Genomic DNA, 23,166 nt, shown 5'->3' on the forward strand with positions numbered 1-23,166 from the left:
TTTGGTTGTTTATTAAATATTTACTTAACAAATAAAATAAAATATTTTGCATAAACCATAGAATCTTTCAATTTATTTAAATCTTAATTTCAATGTCGTTGTTTATTAAAATGTTATACTTAATAAATAAAATATTAAAATATATATTTTGCACACACTCCAAAATCTTTCACATTATCATTATTAGTATTATTATTTGTTTCAGTGTAGTTTGTTATCAAAATATTTTACTTAATAAATAAAATATTTTGCATGAACCATTGAATCTTTCAATTTATCTAAATTTTAATTTCAGTGTAGTTGTTTTTTAAAATATAATACTTAATGAATAAAATATTTAAAATAGCCTATATATTTTGCATAAACTCCAAAATCTTTCATGATTTTTTGCTTCAGTTTAGTTGTTTAATAAAAATATTTACTTTACAAATAAAACTATTTTTGCTTTAACCTATAATCTTCCATTTTATTTCAATGTTAATTTCAATGTAGTTGTTTATTAAAATATTATTCTCAATAAATAAAATATATTTTAAAAAAAAAATCATACACTCAAAAATCTTTCATGTTATTAGATTGTTTTTCCCACAGTTTAGTTGTTGATTTAAATATTCTAATTACCAATTAAAATAAAATTAAAATTACGACCTATTTTTGGATAAACTGGAACCTGTAACTGCTAGAAGGGCTATATTTATGTTCTTTATTTATATGTTTACATCATGTAGGCAATAATCTGACAAAAAAAAACAATAATAGGATTCACCGTTAGCGTATATTGATTCTTAATTTATTTTAAATGTTTTAACACGATTCCTTGCTTTAAATGGCCACATACCCTCTTCGTCTTTTCTATTAACAATATGGCTGTCTAATCATCATCTTAATCTTAATTAAAATAGTATTTTCCTTAGCCAAACGAGGCTGAGTCTGACAGTTAACTGATGGATTGTGTTTGGACACTAAAGAAATAAAAGTCTGTCCTTGTCAGGGTCATTAACTGATAACATGTTGCCGCCTCCACCTTTACAACATTACCGCGTTGCTCTTTTTTTTAATGCGTTATTTGTTTCCAGTAGAAACCGGGACGCGGAGGGAAACAGGGAATCCCTCAACAAAAACACTTAATTTAAAAAAAACCCTCAGACCTACCGGCCAATCGCAGAGCAGAGGACGGTGCTTCCCGCTCCACCGTCCGCCGGGGGACAGTATTTAGGAGCGGAGCCCGGCCAGGGGAGACAGACAACAGGTGCACCGGGCATGAGCGGGTCCTCAGATCGGTGGAGAGGGAAGAGAAGTGATGGAAACTGAACATGAAACTAACAGGTGGTGATTCAAATGACTAGGTGAGTAATTCATATATAATAATATTGAAAGTAGCGTGTTGGGTGTTTCCTTATCACATATGACCTGTTGCTGCTGCTTCCAGGCAACCAAACTCTAAACACATGGCTGTGTCTCTTTGATACAACACCTACTGCAATAAGTGGCTGAATGTAATTTATTTTACAGTTAGATTTTGATCAAAATACAGCTATTTATTGTGATTTATCATAACATTAATACAACAATCCCCAACTTTCTGAATAATCATTTGAAAATAGAGATTCCAGTCTATAAGGAAGTTGTTTTAATTGATTATGAGCATCACCTTGACTAAAGTCTGTTTGTTTTCATCACCAGGACAATATGAGGAGAATGCTGAGAGACTTTGTAGGAAAGAGAAGATGCTGCCCCTTCAAGGTAAGAGGGGAAATAAAGGGAAAACCTGCATTAAAACCATCTGTACCTAACTGTACTGGCTGCATCCTCTGAGCTGGTGGTGACAGTGTGGCAGTGTCCTGCTGCTGGCTGTGCTATCTGATTTACAGCTGTCAGCTGCACTCCTCACTGCTGCTACCCACTGACCTCAGACAGCCCGCTGACTCCAGCCACGTAACTTGATTCACATGTTAAATAAAAAGTCAGCAGTTGAATAAAGTCGGGAGAGGAATGAATGACAAAAAATTAAGTTCTACATTCAGCACAATGAAAAATATTCAGCTCAACACCAATTTAACAGTCAAATCCATTCATTTGCATTTACGATGACGATGAGTTGTGGCTGGTTGGGAGGCAGTGTAATGTTAGCTGATGGTTCTGTTGCCAGCTCACACTGCTCTGCTACCTTAACAGCCACATTTGACTATACATTTATTCCCGGGATGCTCAGACTCATGCACATTTAGATGATGTTGGTGGATCAGAAGATACTACAGGATTCTGAGATATTTAAAAACTTTGCACAGGAGAGGACAAACTTCATTCTGAAGTAGAGGCTGAAAAATGTAGAATATCTCCCAGTGTTACAGGTTGTTTTTCAGCTCTCTTATTGTGGGTGGCTGGTAGGCAGTGTCTTGTTAGCTGGTGGATTCTGTGTGTGCCAGCTTACCTGCTGCTGCCCTCCAACTGTCCATTCAAGTCCACGCCAGTAAGCCAGAAACAGCACGTTGGGTTTCAGAACTCCTGTTTTTTTGCAATCATTCATCCATTTTCAAAATATTCAGACTGAGAGGCGAGCAAAGACGTTGAAATTAATGTTGTTAACTGTCAAATATCAAAATCAAAAATAGAATATTAGCACCAAAATGCATTTGTGTTGCACTACTTGCATCTTGGCATCAGCATTCTATACACTTTGTTGTTTAAAGGTTTAGTTGTATGAATGGATGTAAGTGCGGGGTGAAGATGGAAGAGGGATGTCTTTGGTTAGGCTGGTCTGGGAGAATGTACTGCAGATCAGGCAGAGGGAGACTCAGTGTGGGGGGTTCTGTCTCTGGCGTTTTTCCACCTGAGCTGATTACAGGCCCCCAGACAGTACCTAGAATGAGACATGGGAGAGGTATGCACCAGATTGGATAAGAAGAGATGAGGGGAGAAGGGGAGAAGGGAAGAGAGGATGAAGGAATGTGGGTAGGGATAAGCAGAGGAAAGGATGGGGTTGGGTTAAGGTGTGGAGGATGATCGATGAAGGGAAGGGAATGGGAGAGAAACAGCAGGATGGGTTGACCAGGTATAAGTAGGCTTGGCAGGTAATCAGAGGTGTGGTTGAGGTGTGGCCCTGCTCCTGAACCTAAGTTAACAAATTAACTTCATGTCAAATACAGACTCAAATTAGTTATCAACATTTTGCCTCAGAGATGTTCCAGTACTATTTTTTCCCTCCTGATACCGTTTCCAATACCTGAACTTTCGTATTGGCCAATATCGAGTACTGATCCGATACCACTGTGTTCAAAAAGATACAATTTTAACTGGAGCTAGCTTGCATTCTGTACATATTGCCTTTTTACTGGTGGGACTTTCCAGAAATCTTTGTTTTTGGAGAAATGAAACAGTGATTCCAGAGAGAAGCAGACAGAGGGGTCTCCAGTCTGTGTTTGAAGGATATATCCAGGATGTCAAACTGACTCAGCAGCAACAACAGCTTAAAAAGACAAAGATAGTTAGAAGCTAAAGCCGAACTATAGGCTACAGATCACAGTGTAAAAGTGAACCACCACATCACTGCTGATCACCACATAAGACAATGAATATAAAGAGAAACTTCGCTGATATTGAACCAGCTGTGTGGCATCACAGTGTGTGCAGATGAACGCTGTTTGGCTTCGCCCCAGTGCCACCACCTGCAGTTGGACCTCTGCCGTCGGACCGTCTGGGATCTCCGGGGGAAGTCAAACAACGTTCATCTGCTCACAATGTGATGACACAGCTGGTTGAATTTCAGCAAAGTTTCCCTGCTTCCCTTCACTGGTTCCTGTACAGCAGGGTCGGTCTTTGTTTCACTGTTATAATTATTAAAAAGCAAAAGCAGCATGTGTATACATTCAGTAGGCTATATCTTCAGTAGCTAGCTAGCTAACCCTACACTTTTCAGGGTTTGATTTTGGTTTTGGAACAGGGAAGAAACGTGTATCTTTTTCCAACCTCTCCAGGTAACGAGTATCATTAATACACGACGTGCCCCAGGCACAACATTTAGCTCCAAATCCACAAAACCAGCCTGAAAATGAAGAAAATCTGAAACTATTGCATTAGAGTCAATGGAGCACAGCTGTGTTGTTGTCAGACCCTGGTCTGAGCCGGTCCGATGCTACATTATGATTGGTCAGTCTGCATCCAGGGGCAGGATTTAGCCAAGGGTCAGTTCTTCTACACCACTCTAAACAATAGTTGCCAGTTGCGACACAGTGCAACTTACTGTGTATGTTTTAAAGCTGTAAGGAAGAACTGATATCTGGGAAAACTGTCATTTTATCTGGGTGTGAAACTACTTTAAAATTTATGAATAAATTACGTGGTATTGGATCGGTGCTTAGTACTCACCAGTACCCGATCCAGCCTTTTAAGCAGTGTCGGAGGCCTTTCCGATTCTGGTATCGGTATTGAAACAACTCTATTTTTCTTGATTTTAAAAACATGATTGGGACAAAAGATCCTGAACTCATTCGCTAAATCAAATTATTATGAAATTATTTTATTGTTGAATGGATGTTTCACAATTTGAAGGGCTCAAATTAGTCAAAATGGGCTAAAAATGCTTCACCAAAAGAAATCGATTTAATGAAAACATCAGAACGAGATGGTACAAGATACAGACTAAGCCAAACTGTACATCTGTAAAAATCCAACACTGCAATGGCTAAACAATCCTTGAGCTGCAGCAGTGGTCATTATCAGGAATGTTCATTATGATTGTTGCTGTTAACCACAGGATGGTCCCCACACACACACAGACAGACAAACACACACACTCTGACTCGTCTTGAATGACTAAAAGTGAATCTTCTCATCCTGCTTGTTTCTGGAGACGTCACCCAACCACACTCACTGCAGCAGCTCAGAGTTCAGTCATTCCTTGCTGTCAAAGCACAGGAAAAACCGACACACCACACACAGATGTGTCCAGCATCCATCTCCATCATAGCTCCACCCGTTTCTTCAGGATGATTTCTCGCACCAACGCTGTGACCTCTTGTCGAACGCTCTGCATGGGCTCGTCTGCTCGCCAGAACCGCACCACTTTCCCCTCTGGGTTCACCAGAAACTTCCAGAAGTTCCACTTGGGAATCTTCTGCACAGAATCTGAAACACAACATATTAGCATGCACTCATTAAAGCTAAGTTGGTAACTTTTATTAAAAGAAATATGATGCTATATTTGTTGACACTGTCATACAGCCTACTCTTTTGCCTTCTAGCATTTCTAACGGCTTTACTGCACATGAACATTAACAACCAATCAAAGCTGAGGGGTCTTTATTAACACAGCTATCATGTTACTGCATTGTTTATTTCTCTCAAATATTTTCAGAAACACTTAAGTGTACTGTTGAGCTGAAAAAAATGAAAGGTGGCCCAGCCATTGCCGGTAGTACTTTGATCGACCATTTCCAGCATGGCAGCCAAGTCATAAAGTTTCCCCTTTTACAGCTAAACAGTACACTAAAATATCTTGATATATATTTGATTAGCCCTGCCTAAAGAGTTTGACTGTACGTGAACAGTGATTGACACAGTTGACAGCTGCTTCAAAGACTCCAATTGGTTGTTTTCTGTTTGCCATAGTGAATTCTAACAAACGGCATTAGACGCAGCAGGAGGAGAAGGGACACAGCCTTTCTGTCTCATGTACTGCTTTCACAATATAATGACAGTTTCAGCAACTATGACAAAAAACGTTTTAATAAAAGTTGCAAAACGTAGCATTGATGGAGCATCCTACAACCTGAATTCACTGACAATGCTCTGCTTGTCCTCACGTCCAGAGCTTCTTATGAATCAACTTGTAAATAACGATTATTTTTCCATTCTTACGTCTGCCTAGTGTCGTATAGCCAGACTTATCTCGTGGTGTTGTCTAACTGACTCAGTTGCATTTTTAGGCGGTTGCAAAAATATCATATAAAATCAAACCTGAACCTCATAGCAGGTGATGTCATTGTTTAGTTATGACTTGTAACTCTGCATAATAAATAATTGCCCTTTTGGATTTCTTTAATGACAGTGATTGACATAGGTAATATATATATCAATTTACAGTCTGTCGAGATATAGTACTTTTAACTAGTACTGGGAAAGTATTTTGATGACATGACCAGGTGTTCCTGAAAATTTAACACAGCGGAAAATCAAGATAGCTCATCACATTGATGCAAAAATATTGACTACAATATAAACTGTCTGACAAATGATGTTATGTATCATCTAGGGTTGCAGCAGTATGCTGGTTTCACGGTTCATAGTGGTATGGAAATTGATGGTTAACAGACTGTGTACATTTGCTTATATGGCATTGAAAAAAGTGGAACTGGGCAGAGAATCTTACCTGCGCATGCTCCATTCCTTCTCAACAACCTGTCACACATTTTACTTCCATCTTTAAAAAATGTTTTCAAGTTTCAGTGATAATAAAGCATTTGTTCAACCAAAAAACATCTCTTTTTATTCCTTTAACGGTCATTGTAACTGATAATGTTAATTATATAACTTTATTGTATCATATTCCATGATACAATAAAACCTTGATATTTTCTGAGATGGTTATCATACCCTGAAAATCTCATACTGTTGCAACCCTAGTGTCATGACACTAACATTCACACTTAATATGACCACAGTTCAGACAGAAGGATAGAAAACTCTTAAACTTTACATTTCTGAAGTCACTTTACCACTATTATCAAAAATTGATTATTTCTGCAGAGCTGTAAGGTGCAACATTAAGATGTCACACCATAAGTAGGTACTTCAGAATCACTAACAGGTATAAACCCAAATTTAAACCAAGGCAGGCATTAATAAATACCAGATTTTCCATTTCAATTACATTAGGAGTTCACAGACTATGTTCTCCAAATGTTCTTCCAGATGCATGTCTATAAATATAAGTTGAACCTTTTCATTTTGCTTCTGAGGAAGCATAATTATATATTTTGTATGCAAAGACTTTTTCATTATAAACTGAATAATATAGGCTAAGTAAGAAAAGAAAACTTGGCATCTGTGCTTTATATGCAGAGATTGGCCTCTAATAAAGATTAGATAGTGAACTGATTTGAAATTTGACGGATTACTTGATCTTAAAATTGATCTTTAGCTGCGGCCCTGTAGAAAAGTGTGGTGCAGTGAATGTTAGGTCCAGAGTGTACTTCCTGTCAGAAAGCCATAAATCACTCAGCCATAATTTTATCACAAAAGTAATGCAAATACAGACTGATCACAGGGCTGGGGTACTTTCCCTGCATGTTTTTGTGCTCTTAGTGCGCCATGGTGCACATCAGACAGGGGTGGTTAGGTGCTGACCTGTGAGGAACTTGAAGGCAGGGTCAGCCTCTGAGCCCATTATTTTGATTCTGCTGAAGAAGGGGAAGGTGACGCCATAGGTAGACTTGGCGAAAGCCTCGATGTCCCGGCTGGTCCCTGTCTCCGTGTCCCCGAACTGACCGCAGGGGAAGGCCAGGACGTTGAAGTGAGAGGTGCCCAGCTCCCGGTGCAGCTCCTGCAGAGACAAGTAGTTCGCCTCCGTCTGCTCGCTGTGACTCGCCACGTTTACAACCAAAGACGCCTGCACAGGAGAGGGAAACACAGGGTGTGATTACTTCTAAAATACTACAATAAAAACGTCTCATGCATTAAAACACAAAGTCAGCTGACTGTGGATAAGCTGGACAGAGTTTGCACAGATTTCTCCTCATGCTGACAGGACTGGTGATGATGTGGACTTACTTTTCCTCGGTACTTCTCCAGAGACACCGTCCTCCCCTTCGCGTCTTTCGCCTCGAAAGAATAAAAATCTGTTGGCTTTCTGGGCTTCAGCAGCTGAGTCTGCAGGAGGAACAAACACCCGACACCCACTGTCATGCTCAGCAGCACCCCTAACTTCTTCGCTTTAGGGTTGGAGGACTTGGTAGGGTAGCCCCCTAAGGCCTCCATCTTGGAGGGGGAAGAAGGAGCTGAGGACGGAGCAGGGGCTCCTGGAGGAAGTTTCTGGGCGGATCAGTGGAAAACAGCTCAGTAAAGTTAGGGAACATTATGACAGGAAGCCTGGTGCTACTTCCTTTGAGACAAGGAGAACATTTAGAGCAGGGGTGTCAAACTCATTTCAGTTCAGGGGCCACATGCAGCCCAGTTTGGACCAGTAAAACCACTGCGTAATACCCCTTTTGAGTGTGAAGAAGTTCATTCTGAAAACGTCCATCCATTTACAAAACAAATGATGAACAGCCTGCAATATCCCCAGAAACATTATGTGCAAATTCAACAGTATGTCTCATTTTTTTCACATTCACTCAGTCTACCACTCACTGTCATTACATGTGACTTTTTTCATACTTTTCCATTAAAGCTGAAACTATTGAAGAAGCACGTTAAATCATCCCCTGCCTTACAAACCATTTACAATCTGAAGTCTTGTCAGTGCCTCAACAGCAGTATTCCACCCATACTGTTTTAAGATAGAAGTCTGATACAGATACTTTTGTACTGAAGCTGCTGGTTGACATGTTTTTGCACAGTGTTCAATATCTTTAGATATGACCACAGTAGTGTATTCATTGTTATTTCAGAGAGCTGTATTGTGGTCATTTCACATTAAGTATCTACTCACCGTTCACACTGTTCCTGAAAACTCTCCTCAGGTCATCTCGTGGGCCAGATTGGACCCTTTGGCGGGCCAGTTCTGGCCCCTGGGCTGTATGTTTGACATCCCTGATTTGGAGTTTGCATTGCGAGAGCCTTGGCCTGTTTACTGGGAAAATCTGCACTTTGGTATCTACAGTTACATTAATAAAAACTCAAAGAATTTAAAGAAAGAAATTATTTATAAATCCAAATTTAGCCATTTAAACTTTTATTTATAGTACTGAAGTGAAACTAAACAGTACATTGAGCCCGTTTTAACAACAACAAAAATATTTTTAAAAGTTTTTTAAGTCTTTAAAATTTAAAGATTCATCCTGGCTCTGACATTGTTGTGTTTGTATGAAGATTTCATGTTTCAAAGCCTGAGCCCTGCAGCTCCTCCCTGTTGTGTAGCCTTCTATGTCTTCAAGCGCCAATGCTTCAGAGCACAGAGGAGTAATTCAGATGAACACGTAGTATTTTCTGGATGATGTTAAACCCTTTTTACCTTGAGTATAATTTCTAAGATAAATGTTGAACATGTTTGCTGTTGTGTTTTTGAAATATGGAGTGAGAAAGTATGTTTGATCAGCATTAAAGGCCATCAGGGGCATAAATATAGACAGTGCAGGCAGTGTGGTTGGATTGGGGGCCCGTGGGGTGGGGGGTAAAGTTGGGAGAAGATCAGGCATCATAGGTACATTAACAGCAGCCAATGTGCACTCAAACTGTCCACACCAGCCTAATATTAACAGATAAATAAATGAATAAATGAAAATAAAGAAAAAGTAGTATATATTCAGAATGACAAAAAATTTTCTTTTTTGCTTTCTGTCTCCTCAGGCACAAAACAACGCCCACTACGCCTCCTACAAGCGGTTCAGGAGGAGGATCATCCGGCGGAGCAGCAGTGATAGAGATGGTCCTGCAGCCAGTACACCTGTGGCCACTGGGCGGCAGCATGAGCCCAGCTTTGAGTTTGATACAGTCTGTCAGAGGCTGGAGCTGGATTCTCCACCGAGACACCATGAGACAGCACAGAAAGTCCTGAATGGACACAGTCAAGGTATTTAAAACATCACACCACCTCATTGAAGAATGAAGACCTGCCTGTCTGTGATATTCATCAAACACCCACCACACACACCATCGAAGACAGTTATTGGAGGGGAATTGCCCAAACTTTCTTTAAATGACTTTGCTATTTTTGAGAAATACAGGCCTGCACGCAAACATGATTTTAAAGTTTTAATCACTTAATTTAAAAAATGTTTTGGTCTTTGCCACAATCCTACTGTAGGCCTCAATAAACCGACTGCCTTAAGTTCCACCTATAGGCTATGTTAGAGGATGAAAATGGCTTTTTACAGGGTATAGGCTTCATTGTTTTTATGATTGATATAAAACACTGCAATAATGCTACAAAATGCTTGTGTAATTTACATGTCAATATATTGACAGCATGCTTCAGATGTTACACCCAAGGGGTCAGTGTTGCATGTCACAGCTGAGCAAGCAGCTGTAAATACCATGCCTCAATATGTTGGTCTTACAGTATGACACCGTATTTCATGGCTGATTGTTAAAACAATATCAGTTTTTATTAGAATAAATGAAAACAGGCTGATAAATCACCAGCAGAATCTGTTTAATCTCCTAAAATGGTGCCAACATTGAATCTGTTATCAGTCAAAATGTCAGATTTAATTTTGTTTTGTTGTTAGAATACATTTAATTACTACATATACTCCATTACAGAACAACTGTAGGTAATATCAGGGCTACAAACCCTCATGCATCCACTCTTTGTGATCGTCAGCATTATGTGCAGCTGTCTCACTGTGTGGATTCATCACAGCACTGTTTTGTGATGTCATGTTTTCTGAGATATCATCTCTTCTTCTAGTGTTGGTGGGAGGAGCGTCCCGCTGTGAGGCCATCACACCACCAAACACACCACATACCTTCACTGCCTCAGGAAATGCCCCAGAACAGGTTTGTTTAAGGAACTTGTATCTGTGCCACTGATTTTTTTTTTTTTGTTTGTTTTGTTTTGTTTTTCTGCACTAAAACAAAAGACGTTTCAGTATCAAGATCAAGATTAGCTTTGTTGCCCTACAGAGAGGTAAATTCATCTTGGGCCCTGCACCCATACTGCAGCCATAGAAATAAAGCATACAACATAGTACATAGACAAATCAACATTATAGGTTTTATAGTAGGTTTTACACTTCCTGGTGCAGGCTGTCTTTATTACATGATCATATCAGTGATAATGTTGAAAAGTGTTCAACAAGACCAGGTACAAAACATAACCCAGTTATACCCACATGTACAGTTCAGCTAGAATAGAGATAACACCAGCAAAATACTGTACATGAAACATGGCATGACTCTGTCAGAAAAAGATGTGTTTGAAAAATGAATATAAACATCATATAAAGACTAAATCTTAAGAGAACATTTTTATTGCAGGGGTGGGTGTGGAGAGCTGCAGCTCAGGAACCTGGAAATGGTCAGCAGGCTGGTACAGCATGAATGTTTCTCCTTTACTACATTCTTACAGTGCTTTATGTTTTGTTTTCATGTTTTGTGTAACTGTGTTTTATGTAATATTTTTCCATTGCAGGCTCTGATGAGAGAAGACATGCTTTGCAGCCGTTTGCTGTTCTGGAAGAAGCTTCTGTGAGTCTGCAGGGAAAGTCAGTGGTGAAGCTGGCAGTACCGTCGCTGCTGGACGACTACTGTAAGAGAAGATAAAAATCCTGCAAAAGAAAACTGAGTCTATGTTCTTTTTCTGCGTCTGTGTTTGAACGGGCAAGGCTGGTGTTATTCTGGGTTTCTTATTGTTGGTTTTTTTGCATTTTTTTCTTTTGGTCAACAAATCTCAACCAAGACTGACTCTCAATACTTTTCGCTCTATCCATCCTTTCTGTGAAACTCAGCCTGAAGCCCAGAGTTTTCATGTTACTAAAATACTTGAAAATGTTCTAAAACAGCTGGACACTGTTTCTAGCACACACTTTTTAAACAGGAGGAAATTGCTTGATTACAAGTCCTCTGTATTTTTTTATGAATTTGTGGGTTTAGGCACTTAAGGGAAAGTTTAAATTCTAAAACTTTATATTGGATGGATATTTTATGAGCTTATTTCAATATTTTTTTAACTGACTTTGACTGACAAATTTGACTACTCTTAGGCCGATTAAACAATAAAAAAATAAAGCCACAAGCAGAAATGTATTAGTGTCACTGTGAAGAAGGCTTTGAAACAGGATTTAGAGCTGCATGTTGGGAAATAAAAATATAATGAAACCATTACCTGAATAAACATTATATATATATGCACTGAAAAAAGAAAAGGAAAAAAATTAAGAGACTTTACCTTTAGTTTTTGGGAAAAATTAACTGATGGTGGTGGGGTGTGTGTTGGTGTCTTCTGTACTAAGCTTTAAGGAATCATCCAGAAGGTCCCACTATTTTTTTCTGACTTCATAAGGTCACATGACCCCGCTGTTGAAAGAAAACAAACATCTCAGACTGTTGTTTTGATTAATAAACACATCATATGTGGCAGAGCATGCTTCTATTATTCTGTAAAGTCTCATTGTGTTGTCAGTACTTGGCTCAGCTTTGCCTCTGTAGCCCTTCTCTCTCTCTCTCTCTCTTCCATCTCTCCCCATTCAGACACTAACCTTCTCGACTGCAGTTGTAATGGTATGGTTGCATTAGCACTGGGCTCTTCTGTTTACCTCTGGAATTCAGAAACTGGTGCTTTGGTGGGATATTTGCACTCGAGTCCACAACCCGCACGAGCACACCATCAGACTCAGTCCATCTCGTGTCTGAGCTGGAGCAGAGACGGCAGAACTCTCTGCGTTGGGACCAGGCGAGGGGAGATACAGGTAAATGCTCTGCAGCTTAAAGTAAATGAGAACAAAGAGGGTGGAAACTGATTCATACAGGCTGTGGTATGGGGGGCCTGTGTGAGGGGAAGGGTAACACCTAGTTGAATCAGCAGGATGACTGTTTGTGGTGTGTCTCTCTTTTTGACTTTGTAGCTGTGGGATGTTGAACACCAGAATATGAGATGTCTGCCGCCACACATGTCTGTGGTCGGAGCGCTTTCCTGGAAGCAGCAGTTACTCAGCAGGTTTGTGTTCCCATAACACAAAATGAGAGTTATAAAGAATTTCAATATCATACTTAACTCTGTAAACTTCGTGAAAGCAGGAATAACATCTACAGATCTATACTGGTTTAATGCTTTAGCAAAAGGAAATATAGCTGGGGTAAAAACAGCACCACATTAGTATGAATATGAAGTGTATAGTACTCATTGAGGGTAATGATAATTTCCACCATCTTACAGTGGCTCTGTTCTCGGACTTATCCACCACCTTGACCCTCGGGCTCAAACAGCTCTGGTGGGCACAGCTGTCCAGAAGGAGGCAATCTGCAGCCTTCAGTGGTCACCAGGAGACAACTGGCTCGCCAGTGGCTCCACAGAAGGCCTCCTCTGTGTATGGGATAGTGACATCGCAGGGCTCACAAGGTCACGTCAGCCAATCACTGTCATGAAACAGCCCAGTGCTGTTAAGGTCAGTGTATAGTGTATACTCCATGAAATCATGAAGTAATTCATGAAGTAATCATTTATATAACTCAGCTACTAAATCCATTCAAATATGGTATCTTCAGGTAACTTCTGTCTCCAAAAATCCAAGATGGCCACGGTCAAAATGTCAGACTCAAGGCTTTAAAACAGGAGTTCACAAACCAATGGGTGACGTCACAGGGGCTACGTCCATAGCTTAATACATCCATCCATCTATTTTCTGTAGCAGCTTATCCTATTCAGGGTTGGGGGTGGGCTGGAGCCGATCCTAGCTGAGGTACACCCTGGACAGGTTGCCAGACTATCACAGGACTGACAGACAGACAACCTTTCATGCTGACATTCGCACCTAGCGTCACCAATTAAGGGCAGCAGAGTGAAGCGGAGCCTGAGGAGGAAGCACCGGTTAGCCCCGGTTTCACTACAGGCAGATCCACTCGCTACAGGGGCGAGGAAATAAAACCTGAACAGCCAATCAGAGTGATTTCTCTCACCGACAAGCTCCGCCGCCAATTCAACATGCTCAATCGGCCGAAAAGCCGCCGACAGGGGTCCGACTAGTGCCAACGGTGCGGGACACACCGCAAAAACTAGGGTGACAGACGCTCATGGACGTTGGCCTGGTGTGTCAGCACCTAACCTGCATGTGTTTGTCCTGTGGGAGAAAGCCAGAGAACCCAACAGGAAGAACATGCTAAGTCCACGCAGTAGGGCCAGTGGTGTAGTGGAGGGTATACTCAGGTTTACAGGGTATACCCAATTGTTTTTCTATCCAGTTACAGTAAACCCACCGATCAGCTATAAAGCCATTGTAATATAAAGGAGAGTATGCCTACTTCCTCATCGGTAACCTACCTATCTACGTAGCAGTACACCCACCTCATCAACCATTGAGTAGGGCCCCCTTAGTCATATGTTGCAAACAATTGTATGTTCTGGTGTATGGCTTGATGATGACTAGTCGTAGCTTGTGCAAACATGAGCGTCACTTCACTGGTTGGTATAGTGAAAGATTTAGCCTAGCTGTTGTTATTCTACAGAGGTTTTAATAATACTGTTAGCTGATCCCGCAGCTATTCACTGGGCGGTCTGCTTAAACCACCACACAATCCGCTGACCATTGTGTGCTTTTGTGTCCATTGTGTTTGTGTTTTTAGGCAATGGGATGGTGTCCATGGCAGAGAAAGATAATCGCCACAGGAGGTGGATGGAAAGATGGAGAACTGAGAATCTGGGACTCAGATTTGGGGACTTGTGTGACCTCTGCCAACACACACTCACAGGTGCTTAAGGCTCAAAGTTTGGCAGAGATATTTCTACTGTGTATAAAAATCAAGCAGACTATTCGTAATGACTCCTATTGCAGATCTGTTCTCTGAGATGGACTGAGAGGAAGAGATATCTGGTCACAGGTCACGGCCTTCCTCATCACCAAGTCAACTGCTGGTCCTGGGACTTACCCTCCCTCAGCCCCATCTGCCAGCTCACAGGTGAGAGGAGCTAAAATATGATGTACAACTACAGCCCTCAGCACATAGGAATAAATTAACTGCATGATTATATGCTGAGCAATACAGCAGCATCAGTGTGAGAGTTGGATCCTTGCTGAGACATTTAATACACATTTTGTGCTGACTCATTCATGTCCTGGGCTTCTAGTGAATGTGAAACTATGAATTGAACACATCACTACGTTTGGTGTGTCACAGTTTCCTGAGGTATTGCGAATTGTTGGGGGCAAAGACAGACGTACATGTGCGAAACAGCCTTTAAAAATTCTACAAAGATCACTTCAAATATGTGAATGAGTTGAAAAATGTTCAGTAACGGTGTTATTTATTTAAAGATTCAAAGATTGCAGTTGTGTCAGTCTGATCTTGTGTCCATCTCGGCTGCTTTCTGATCGGGAAGATATGTTCTGTGGTTCTGACAGTGAGTATCTGTTAGGCGGTTGTGGTTGCTAGGAGAACTTTGATTTGTAATGTCCTATTTTTTGTATTTCTTCCTGATTTACTGTTGAGTAAGTGCACTGAAATGGGCAGGTTGCCAAAACTTTGTATTTTGATGAGACGCGCTCATTATAATATGTAAGTGGAACTAGACAGAGAGCATCATGGTCCGGTGTTTTTGACGTCTCGATGTGAAATCTTTGTCAAAGTTAGTACTTCTTTGTTACTCTATCATAGTGGTGAAATTAACCATTGACTCACCTCTGTTTAATAAGGGGTAGAAGTTATTTAACATCAACATTTAATCATGTTGTTTCATTTTCAGGTCATTCTAATCGAGTCCTGCACTTGGCCTTGAACCCCGACGGCACTCAGATTTTCTCTGCTGGAGCTGACCAGCAGTTTCTCATCTGGGACACGTAATTATCAATTTCACTGAACATTGTGGGTGAAAGCTCTTGACCTGTGTAACACCCGTGTTCACATACAAGTGGCTTATTTTCTTGGTAATGCACCTGCATAGAGAATGCACATTTCCTCTCTGCTTCTCTGAACTAACCACAATGAGAAGCAACAAACCACAGTCAAAGTGGGCAAAGATTTAAAGGTTAAATGCCTTATCAAGACGCGACCGAACCTTTTTGTTTTGTTTTAGTTTTGTTTTACTGCTAATAAGGTTATTTTCTGATGATTTGAAAAGGGACAACAGGATTTTCATGTGAAAATAGTACAGAAAATACCTCAAGTTACAAACAGAAGTTTCATCCTCCAGTCACACACGGCTCAGAGTGACTCTGGCATCAACATTAAAAGACTGTGGGGACATCGGTGAAAAATTGTGCTAATGACAATAATTATTTAATTTCTGTAGCACCTTGAAAGCATCAGGCAGAGGGTGTTTTTTCAGTACAAAGGGAGCGACACTCATGTGTCACACCCTCCCAATTTGGCGATCCATTTTGAGCTGCAAAATCTTCCCAGCTCTCCCTTTGCATTGTCTATGCCACTGCTGCCCTGCATCACTACTGCTGCTCGCTCTCGACCTCCACCCCAGCATCCACCTGCACATTTAATCATCACTCCCAAGTTTCTCATGTAAACATATCTGCAGGGAGTGATGAGGTCGGAGTCTAGACACCAAACTCTTACTATGTTCTGCTGTTGTCTGACCGAACTGAAATACCATTAACACATGTATAAAATCAACAGCAAAAGACAGGAGAAGGGGAATAATAAAAATATGTTTTCAGGCATGATTTAAAAGCTGAGGCAGGGATGTAATGCTAACAGGAAGACTGTTAAGCCAAGGTGCCAGTATAGCAACAGCTTGATCATCTTCATGACTTTAACCTTGACTTAAGCTGCTTTCTGAACAGCAAGCTGTAAAAAAGATTCGCTAATGTACTCTGTAAAGCCCTGCATATAATGAGAAGGATTTCAAAAATGTTTTTCATAACCAGTGGAAAGAAGCAAGACTTTGTGTTCAGGCTCAGGAGAATGTTTTCTCATTGTTGTAGAAGGTTTGATTTTGCAAGAAGCTCACTTTGGAAACAAATAATGTGCACATTGGACTTATTAATGCTTATTTATTTATTCATGTAACTTGTAATTAATGTTTTGTTTCATGTATGTTATGCTGTAACCTCCTGAGATATGTAACACAGTAAATATTGCCATATATGTCCCTGATATAATGCCAGTTCCCATGGTGAGTTCAGTGTACCCAGGCTGCCACTACTTGATTTTATGTAAGTTTCTGTGTAACATGTCAGTAGATGCAGAATGACGTCTTCCTGGCAAAGACTTGTGTGTCGAAAGATGTCTCGCCTGCAAATATGTGACCAGACTAGACTTCAGACTTCACAGAAGACTTTGTGCAAAAGTGTCTGTGGTGAAGACTTCCTTTAACAATTAAAAGAAAAAAAGAAATATAAAGGAAGACCCCCGCTGAAGGTGACACTTCACTCGGTTAAAATGTTCACAGGCACAGAGGTGTGGCTGAGTTGGTGCAAGGTGAGGTTTGTCACCACCAACGTGTGATTCTCAAAGACTATACCACCACACTTTCCATCAGGGTACAGACTGGTGATCAGATGCAGAGTTAATGATGTAAAAAATAAACGTTTAAGAAAACGAATTATTACAGTAGACAACACAAAATTAAAACACCGAGATGTAACAGTAAAAGGTACAGCACGGTGTCTAGTCTGGCTAGTCTGTAGCCCCAAGGCTGGTGAGTGTTTTGTAATCTTGTTGGCATATATAGATAATCACATGCCAGTAACTTATAAAACTGTGGTGAAACGTTTCTTGGATCCATCATTTCTACTTCTGAATTGCTAGTAAGTGAAAGCTCGCTGGTTCTTTTTGCAGTATCTCTAATGGGGGCATTTGATTGATTGATTTTTCCTTTAGTGTAACCATCAAGTCTAAATTTAAATTTGTCCAATATCTAGGGTTCTAATAAAGCTTTCGATTTACTGGTCCATCTACATCCCAACCCTCACCTATGGTCATGAGCTCTGGGTAGTGACTGAAAGAATGAGGTTGTAGATACAAGCGGCCGAAATGAGTTTCCTTCGTGGGGTGGCTGGGCTCAGCCTTAGAGATAGGATGAGGAGCTCAGACATCCAGAGGGAGCTCAGAGTAGAGCCGCTGCTCCCCCTTGCATCAAAAGGGGTCAGTTAAGGTGGTTCGGCATCTGATCAGGATGCCTCCTGGGTGCCTTCTGTTAGAGGTGTCCCACTAGTAGGAGGCCCTGGGGTAGACCCAGAACACGCTGAAGGGATTACATATCTCATCTGGCCTGGGGACGCCTTGGGGTCCCTCAGGAGGAGCTGGAAAGCGTTGCCAGGTAGAGGGACATCTGTAATGCTTTGCTCAGCCTGTTGCCCTCGTTGACCCAGCTTTGGATAAGCAGTTAGAAATGAATGGATGGATAAAATACTTACACTTGACATTCCCATCAGCCTCAGCTTTACTTTCTGTTTACTAGGCTACTAATTAGCAAATGTTAGAATGCTATAAAGCAAAACTAAGGTGGTGAACATGAGAGACATTATACCTGCTAAACATTGGCATGTTAGCATGCTGACCACTGTGTACAGACTCATAGAGCAGCTAGCATGGCCATAAAGTCGTGTTACATTTTTAAGAGCAGTGGGGTTTCTTTAAGTATTTTTATATATTCGTTTCCCCCGGGGTGGGGGAGCCCCTCTGTGTAGAGTTTGCATGTTCTCTCCGTGTCAGCGTGGGTTTTCTCCGGGTACTCCAGCTTCCTCCCACAGTCCAAAGACATGCAGGATAATTGGTGACTTTAAATTGTCCGTAGGTGTAAATGTGAGTGTGAATAGTTGTCTGTCTCTATGTGTCAGCCCTGTGATAGTCTGGTGACCTGTCCAGGGTGTACCCTGCCTCTCCCAATGTCAGCTGGGATAAGCTCCAGCCCCCTGCGACCCCTAACAGGATAAGCAGTTACGAAAATGATTGAACGAATAAATGGTTTGTTTTATGCTGTTATTAGAGAGTTTAAAATGGAGTGATGACAGGACACAAGGGAAGAGAGAAAGGGAGAACATGTTGGCTTGTCCTTAGTTGATGCCTTAAAGTCTAAACCACCAGGCTGCTGTGGTGCCACACTGTGTCAATCTTTAACAGCTGTTTGTAAGTGCTGATGCTTTGCACTTTACACTGAATGTAAACCTTTTTAAGTCCAACTCTAAATCTAGTTCTCCATTGCATAGAGTCCTTACTGCTATTGTTTACAACCTTAAATGTCACAAAGGCCCGATAAGTTAATTATTCAGACCCTTACCCACTGATATAGGCTAAGCTGCCTGTGATAGCCTACTTTCTCTTTCACATTAAAACCAGTTTTCTAGTGTTCATCTGAGGAAACAAAGCAGAGGCTAAGCTCACCCACACTTTATTTTCCTTAAATATTTCTTCTTCTTCATGTATTTTTAGAGGCTGTGGATTGTTCTTTAGTAATTCATTATAAGATTAAAGGTCAAAGTTACACAGTACACAGAAACTTCGAGATTGCCAGTGCTTAAAATAGACTTCAGGGAGGAGCCACATATCGTTATTTTTAGCACCTCACATAAAAGCTGATCACCTTTCTCCTGGTGTTCAGTTTCATTGTTGAGCCCATTCAAACACCAAACTACACAATAAGCTGTTTTATGTTTACCACTATTATGAGAAAGTTTTTTTAAGTGGTGCAACAGTTTAGTGATACCCAAGCAGGTTGTAAATGTGTGTATGGAATTACAATATAGTGGTGACATCAAAGAATCATTGTGAGGTAATGAAGTTAAAAACTTCCTGAAACAGGTGAGCACACAAATGGGCACTCCCACTTTCTCCACCTCTTGCATCACCCCATAGTGTGAGCCTGTTTTATAAACATCCCAAGGCAGACGCGAGGGAAAGAGGATGTGTTATGTTTTGCAGAACACATTCTCTCCAGGAGAAAGCAAAGATTTTACTGTATGTTTGCCTATGAGACGCAGATTCTGCAGCAACTGGCTCTTCTGGGTAACTGTTGTAACTTTGGTCAAACTTTGACATTGCATTTTATAAGTTGTTTGTAGTTTAAATTACTTAGTACAGGATTTTACAAGATTATTAAATACAATGACAAATTGTAACAGCTGGCACTTGATATAATTTTGTTATGTCTAATAAGTTAGAGCCATGCTTGTCATCATTTTGCATCTCTTTGTAATTGTTTTGTGTGTAATTCTGCTTTTTGTGTCTCTTTGTTGTTTTTTTTATGTTTTTTTGTGGTCGTTTTGTGTCTTTGTGGTTATTTTGCATCTCTTTATTGTTTGGCATGTCTTTGTTGTTGTTTTGTGTCTCTTTCTGCTGTTTTGCATCTCTTAGAGTTTGTTTTCCATCTTTGTAGTTGTTTTGCATCTTTGTTTTGCATGTTTGTAGTCATTTTTGCATCTCTTTGTAATTGTTTTGTTTGCATTTGTGTTTTTTGTGTGTCTTTGTTGTGTTTTTTATGTTTTTTTTGGTTGATTTGCAGCTCTTTGTGGCCAGTTAGTGCCTCTTTGTAGTTTTTTAGCATCTCTTTGTTTAGCATCTTTTTGCTGTTGTTTTGCATCTCTTTTGTCGTAGTAGTCGTAGTTTTCTTTGTAGAGTAGATTTGTGTCACGTTATAGTTGTTTTAAATCTCTTAGTGGTTGTTTTACATCTTCGTTGTTGTTTTGTGTCTCTTTGTGATAGCTATTTTACCTGTTGAAAAACTGCAGCAGAACTAATATTTAACTCACACTGGAGATGGAGAGAGCCCGTGCCAAACTTCTTGTTATTATAGCTTAAAGCAGAGCGATCCTATTGTTCTGATTTAAATGCTTCTACAGATTTTACTGTATTTTTATGAAATATTATTGTAGCCTAAGTATGATATGAGGGAAATAATTAACAAAAACAACAGTTCTATTGGATTTGTTGGCCAGTACTTAATGTTAAAGGACTGATCGTGGTCACAAGTCCATTCAGCTGCATGCACAGGTGCACAGGCATGAAATCAGGCCAGAAACACAGTTAATAACTCAACTATTCTCCCCTCTCTTAATATCCCCTGCCTCAGTGGTGTGCCATGACTTAGCAGTGGGCCAGGCCATCTCCCACCACTTCCTGGTGCAGAGACCTACATCCTGGTTCAAAGCCCGGGAGTACTGTCGAAAGCATTATGTCGACCTTGCTGTCCTGAGCACAGAAGAGCAATACTTCACTCTCCTCAATGCCACTGCTGCAAGCAAAATGAGCTTTTGGCTTGGCCTGCAGCGTCAGAGTGTGTCCAGCGGCTGGAAGTGGGTGGACGGGGAGGAGCTGAGCTATGAAGACTGGTACAAGATAAACTATGTAGGCCGCTGTGCAAGTTTGGAGGCGATGCTGAAGAAAGACAAGAAACTGCTGGCACGCTACTGTGATGAGCTGCACATGTTTGTCTGTCAGGGTGAGTAATGCTTCTTGGCTGTACGATTCAGACAGTGGTGCCATTCATTATGTGATGGTATGTGACACCTTGTTTTTTCCTGCTTTTACCTGTCAACCATTATTGATAGAAAAGGGACAGTAGTTCTCACAGAAGCCATTTTGGCATGTCACATTAGGACGTGTAAATAAAAATATCAATAATGGTTGAGTTTCATTTGGCTGCTTCAGTTTCAGGTTTCCTGTGTAACATTCAATGTCATGGCCTACTGGACTACATAATATAATATTAAAAAACACATAGGAATACAAAAGATATCAGAATAAAAGAAGATAGTAAGAGCATAGAAAAAAAAAGTTACTGACCTGGCTCCATATAGTAGGGTGACCATATTTTGATTTCCAAAAAAGAGGACACTCGGCCGGCCATGACTACTTAAATGATACTCGCAGTTTACTCAAAGATGCCTTATCATTTTAATATATTTAAAAAGAAATATGTATGGATAGAAAATTCAGTTTTATTACAAAATATCTCTCAAAGACAGAAATTCAGATATAGGGGACACATACACACACTAGAGTGTGGCGATCCGAGCCCGACGGTACCCGACGGGTCGGCCGGGTTTGGTCAAAAATGTAGAGCTACATTTTTGACCAAACCCGGGCCGACCCGTTATAGCTATATAAATTGTATTCGGGCTCAGGTCGGATTCGGTCAGCTTTCAGTGAAAATGTAGTGTAAAAATACATAGAATCCTATTGTCTGTCCTGTTTATTGCTTGGGCACTGTTATTTACGTGACAATACCTAATCATAACACACACAGACACACATTGGCTGTTTGTTTCTACCTCTCTCCTCGCTGGAAGTCTCGGACCTCCAGCCGCCCACCTCCACCTTGATTAAACGCTGAAAATAAAATAAAAGAGGGAGACAGGTTTTTCCTATTTTATCTTATTTTGTTTTATGTCTCCATCTCTTCTCGCTAGAAGCGTCGGACCTCCCGCTCCCGTCTCAAACACGGAGGTCTCCCTCTATGCTGAGCACGCCCGGCCTGTTAAATAGCCTGTAACCACTGTGTGACACACACTAAGTGCTTTGGTCATTAAATAATGTCGGGCTCGGTTCGGGTTCGGCAGAAATATGTGGCCGCACTCTAACACACACACACACACACACACACACAAACACACGGAAAACCGGACATTATCATCAGTTTATAAAACCCTCCCGGACGCCCCGGACAGGACATGAAAAGTGGACATGTCCGGGCAAAAGAGGACGTTTGGTCAGCCTACCATATAGCCACTATAATAACATTAGATTCCTGCAATACTGAATCTTAAAGTAGCCGTACCCTTACTCAAACCACTCATCTCTGTGATGTTCAATGTCCTACTGTAAGACCTAACTCCAACAACAAGTGGGGAAACAATTGTCCAGGAAACAGACTCCACCACAAGATTACAGGTGTAGGTTGGCCTAAAACTTTTCTCTGACTTGTTCACTCCGACTCACAGGTCCAGTTTCTCCGCAGCCAGTGAGGATGGACTCAGTGGGCTCTGATCGAGTGATTCTCAGCTGGAACGTCTCAGCATTTATGCAGATGACACCACACTACTACAATGTGACGACATGCACCAACACATGTGGATCGCTCCTTGTCCCATACACCAATGGCTCTGGCTTTATGAACATCAGCATCTCCAACCTGACTTCAGCCACTGAGTACTTCATTGAGATTTTGGCTTTTATTGTTCGGCCTGACAGTGTCACTGATGGAAACGTGACCCTTCAAAGTCACCCAACAGCCTTACAAGTCAAAACAGGTACAAAGGACTCAAATGTAATTTATGTGCTGTGAATTTTGTGTTGCTTTAGGTTTCTTACATAACAATAATAAACACTTTTGGTAATTCATTCAAGGGATAATTGACAATATTCCTTTATTGCAACACTACCAAAATGGGTATGGCCTTCTACAAT

At 40.7% G+C, this 23,166-nt stretch overlaps 2 protein-coding genes across 2 annotated transcripts; one reads left to right on the forward strand and one right to left on the reverse strand.

Annotated features, from left to right (window-relative positions):
* The first annotated feature begins 1,206 nt into the window (after positions 1-1,206).
* LOC117252604 (cell division cycle protein 20 homolog B-like) lies at positions 1,207-20,974 on the forward strand. Its single transcript, XM_033619645.2, has 13 exons — positions 1,207-1,346; positions 1,684-1,743; positions 9,505-9,727; positions 10,568-10,656; positions 11,137-11,188; positions 11,291-11,407; positions 12,349-12,566; positions 12,723-12,814; positions 13,034-13,262; positions 14,437-14,562; positions 14,646-14,769; positions 15,554-15,647; positions 20,831-20,974. Exons 2-13 carry the CDS (start codon positions 1,690-1,692, stop codon positions 20,841-20,843), a joined length of 1,431 nt encoding a protein of 476 aa, XP_033475536.2. The 5' UTR covers positions 1,207-1,346; positions 1,684-1,689; the 3' UTR covers positions 20,844-20,974.
* Positions 4,496-8,036, reverse strand: gpx8 (glutathione peroxidase 8 (putative)). Its single transcript, XM_033619016.2, has 3 exons — positions 7,768-8,036; positions 7,345-7,606; positions 4,496-5,124 (listed from the first exon to the last, which is right to left on the reverse strand). Exons 1-3 carry the CDS (start codon positions 7,972-7,974, stop codon positions 4,961-4,963), a joined length of 633 nt encoding a protein of 210 aa, XP_033474907.1. The 5' UTR covers positions 7,975-8,036; the 3' UTR covers positions 4,496-4,960.
* Positions 20,975-23,166: the final 2,192 nt, after the last annotated feature.

Source organism: Epinephelus lanceolatus, chromosome 9 (assembly GCF_041903045.1).
Source record: "Epinephelus lanceolatus isolate andai-2023 chromosome 9, ASM4190304v1, whole genome shotgun sequence".
In the NCBI taxonomy this organism is placed as follows: domain Eukaryota; kingdom Metazoa; phylum Chordata; class Actinopteri; order Perciformes; family Serranidae; genus Epinephelus; species Epinephelus lanceolatus.

Excerpts from the sequence above, each read along its gene's own strand:
- LOC117252604 (XM_033619645.2), top strand. The coding sequence starts at position 1,690 with ATGAGGAGAATGCTGAGAGACTTTGTAGGAAAGAGAAGATGCTGCCCC. Across the intron at positions 11,408-12,348 it reads GTCGCTGCTGGACGACTACT|ACACTAACCTTCTCGACTGC; the intron begins GTAAGAGAAGAT and ends CTCCCCATTCAG. Across the intron at positions 12,567-12,722 it reads CCAGGCGAGGGGAGATACAG|CTGTGGGATGTTGAACACCA; the intron begins GTAAATGCTCTG and ends TTGACTTTGTAG.
- gpx8 (XM_033619016.2), bottom strand. The coding sequence starts at position 7,974 with ATGGAGGCCTTAGGGGGCTACCCTACCAAGTCCTCCAACCCTAAAGCG. Across the intron at positions 7,607-7,767 it reads TGGAGAAGTACCGAGGAAAA|GCGTCTTTGGTTGTAAACGT; the intron begins GTAAGTCCACAT and ends TCTCCTGTGCAG. Across the intron at positions 5,125-7,344 it reads TGCCTTCAAGTTCCTCACAG|ATTCTGTGCAGAAGATTCCC; the intron begins GTCAGCACCTAA and ends GTTGTGTTTCAG.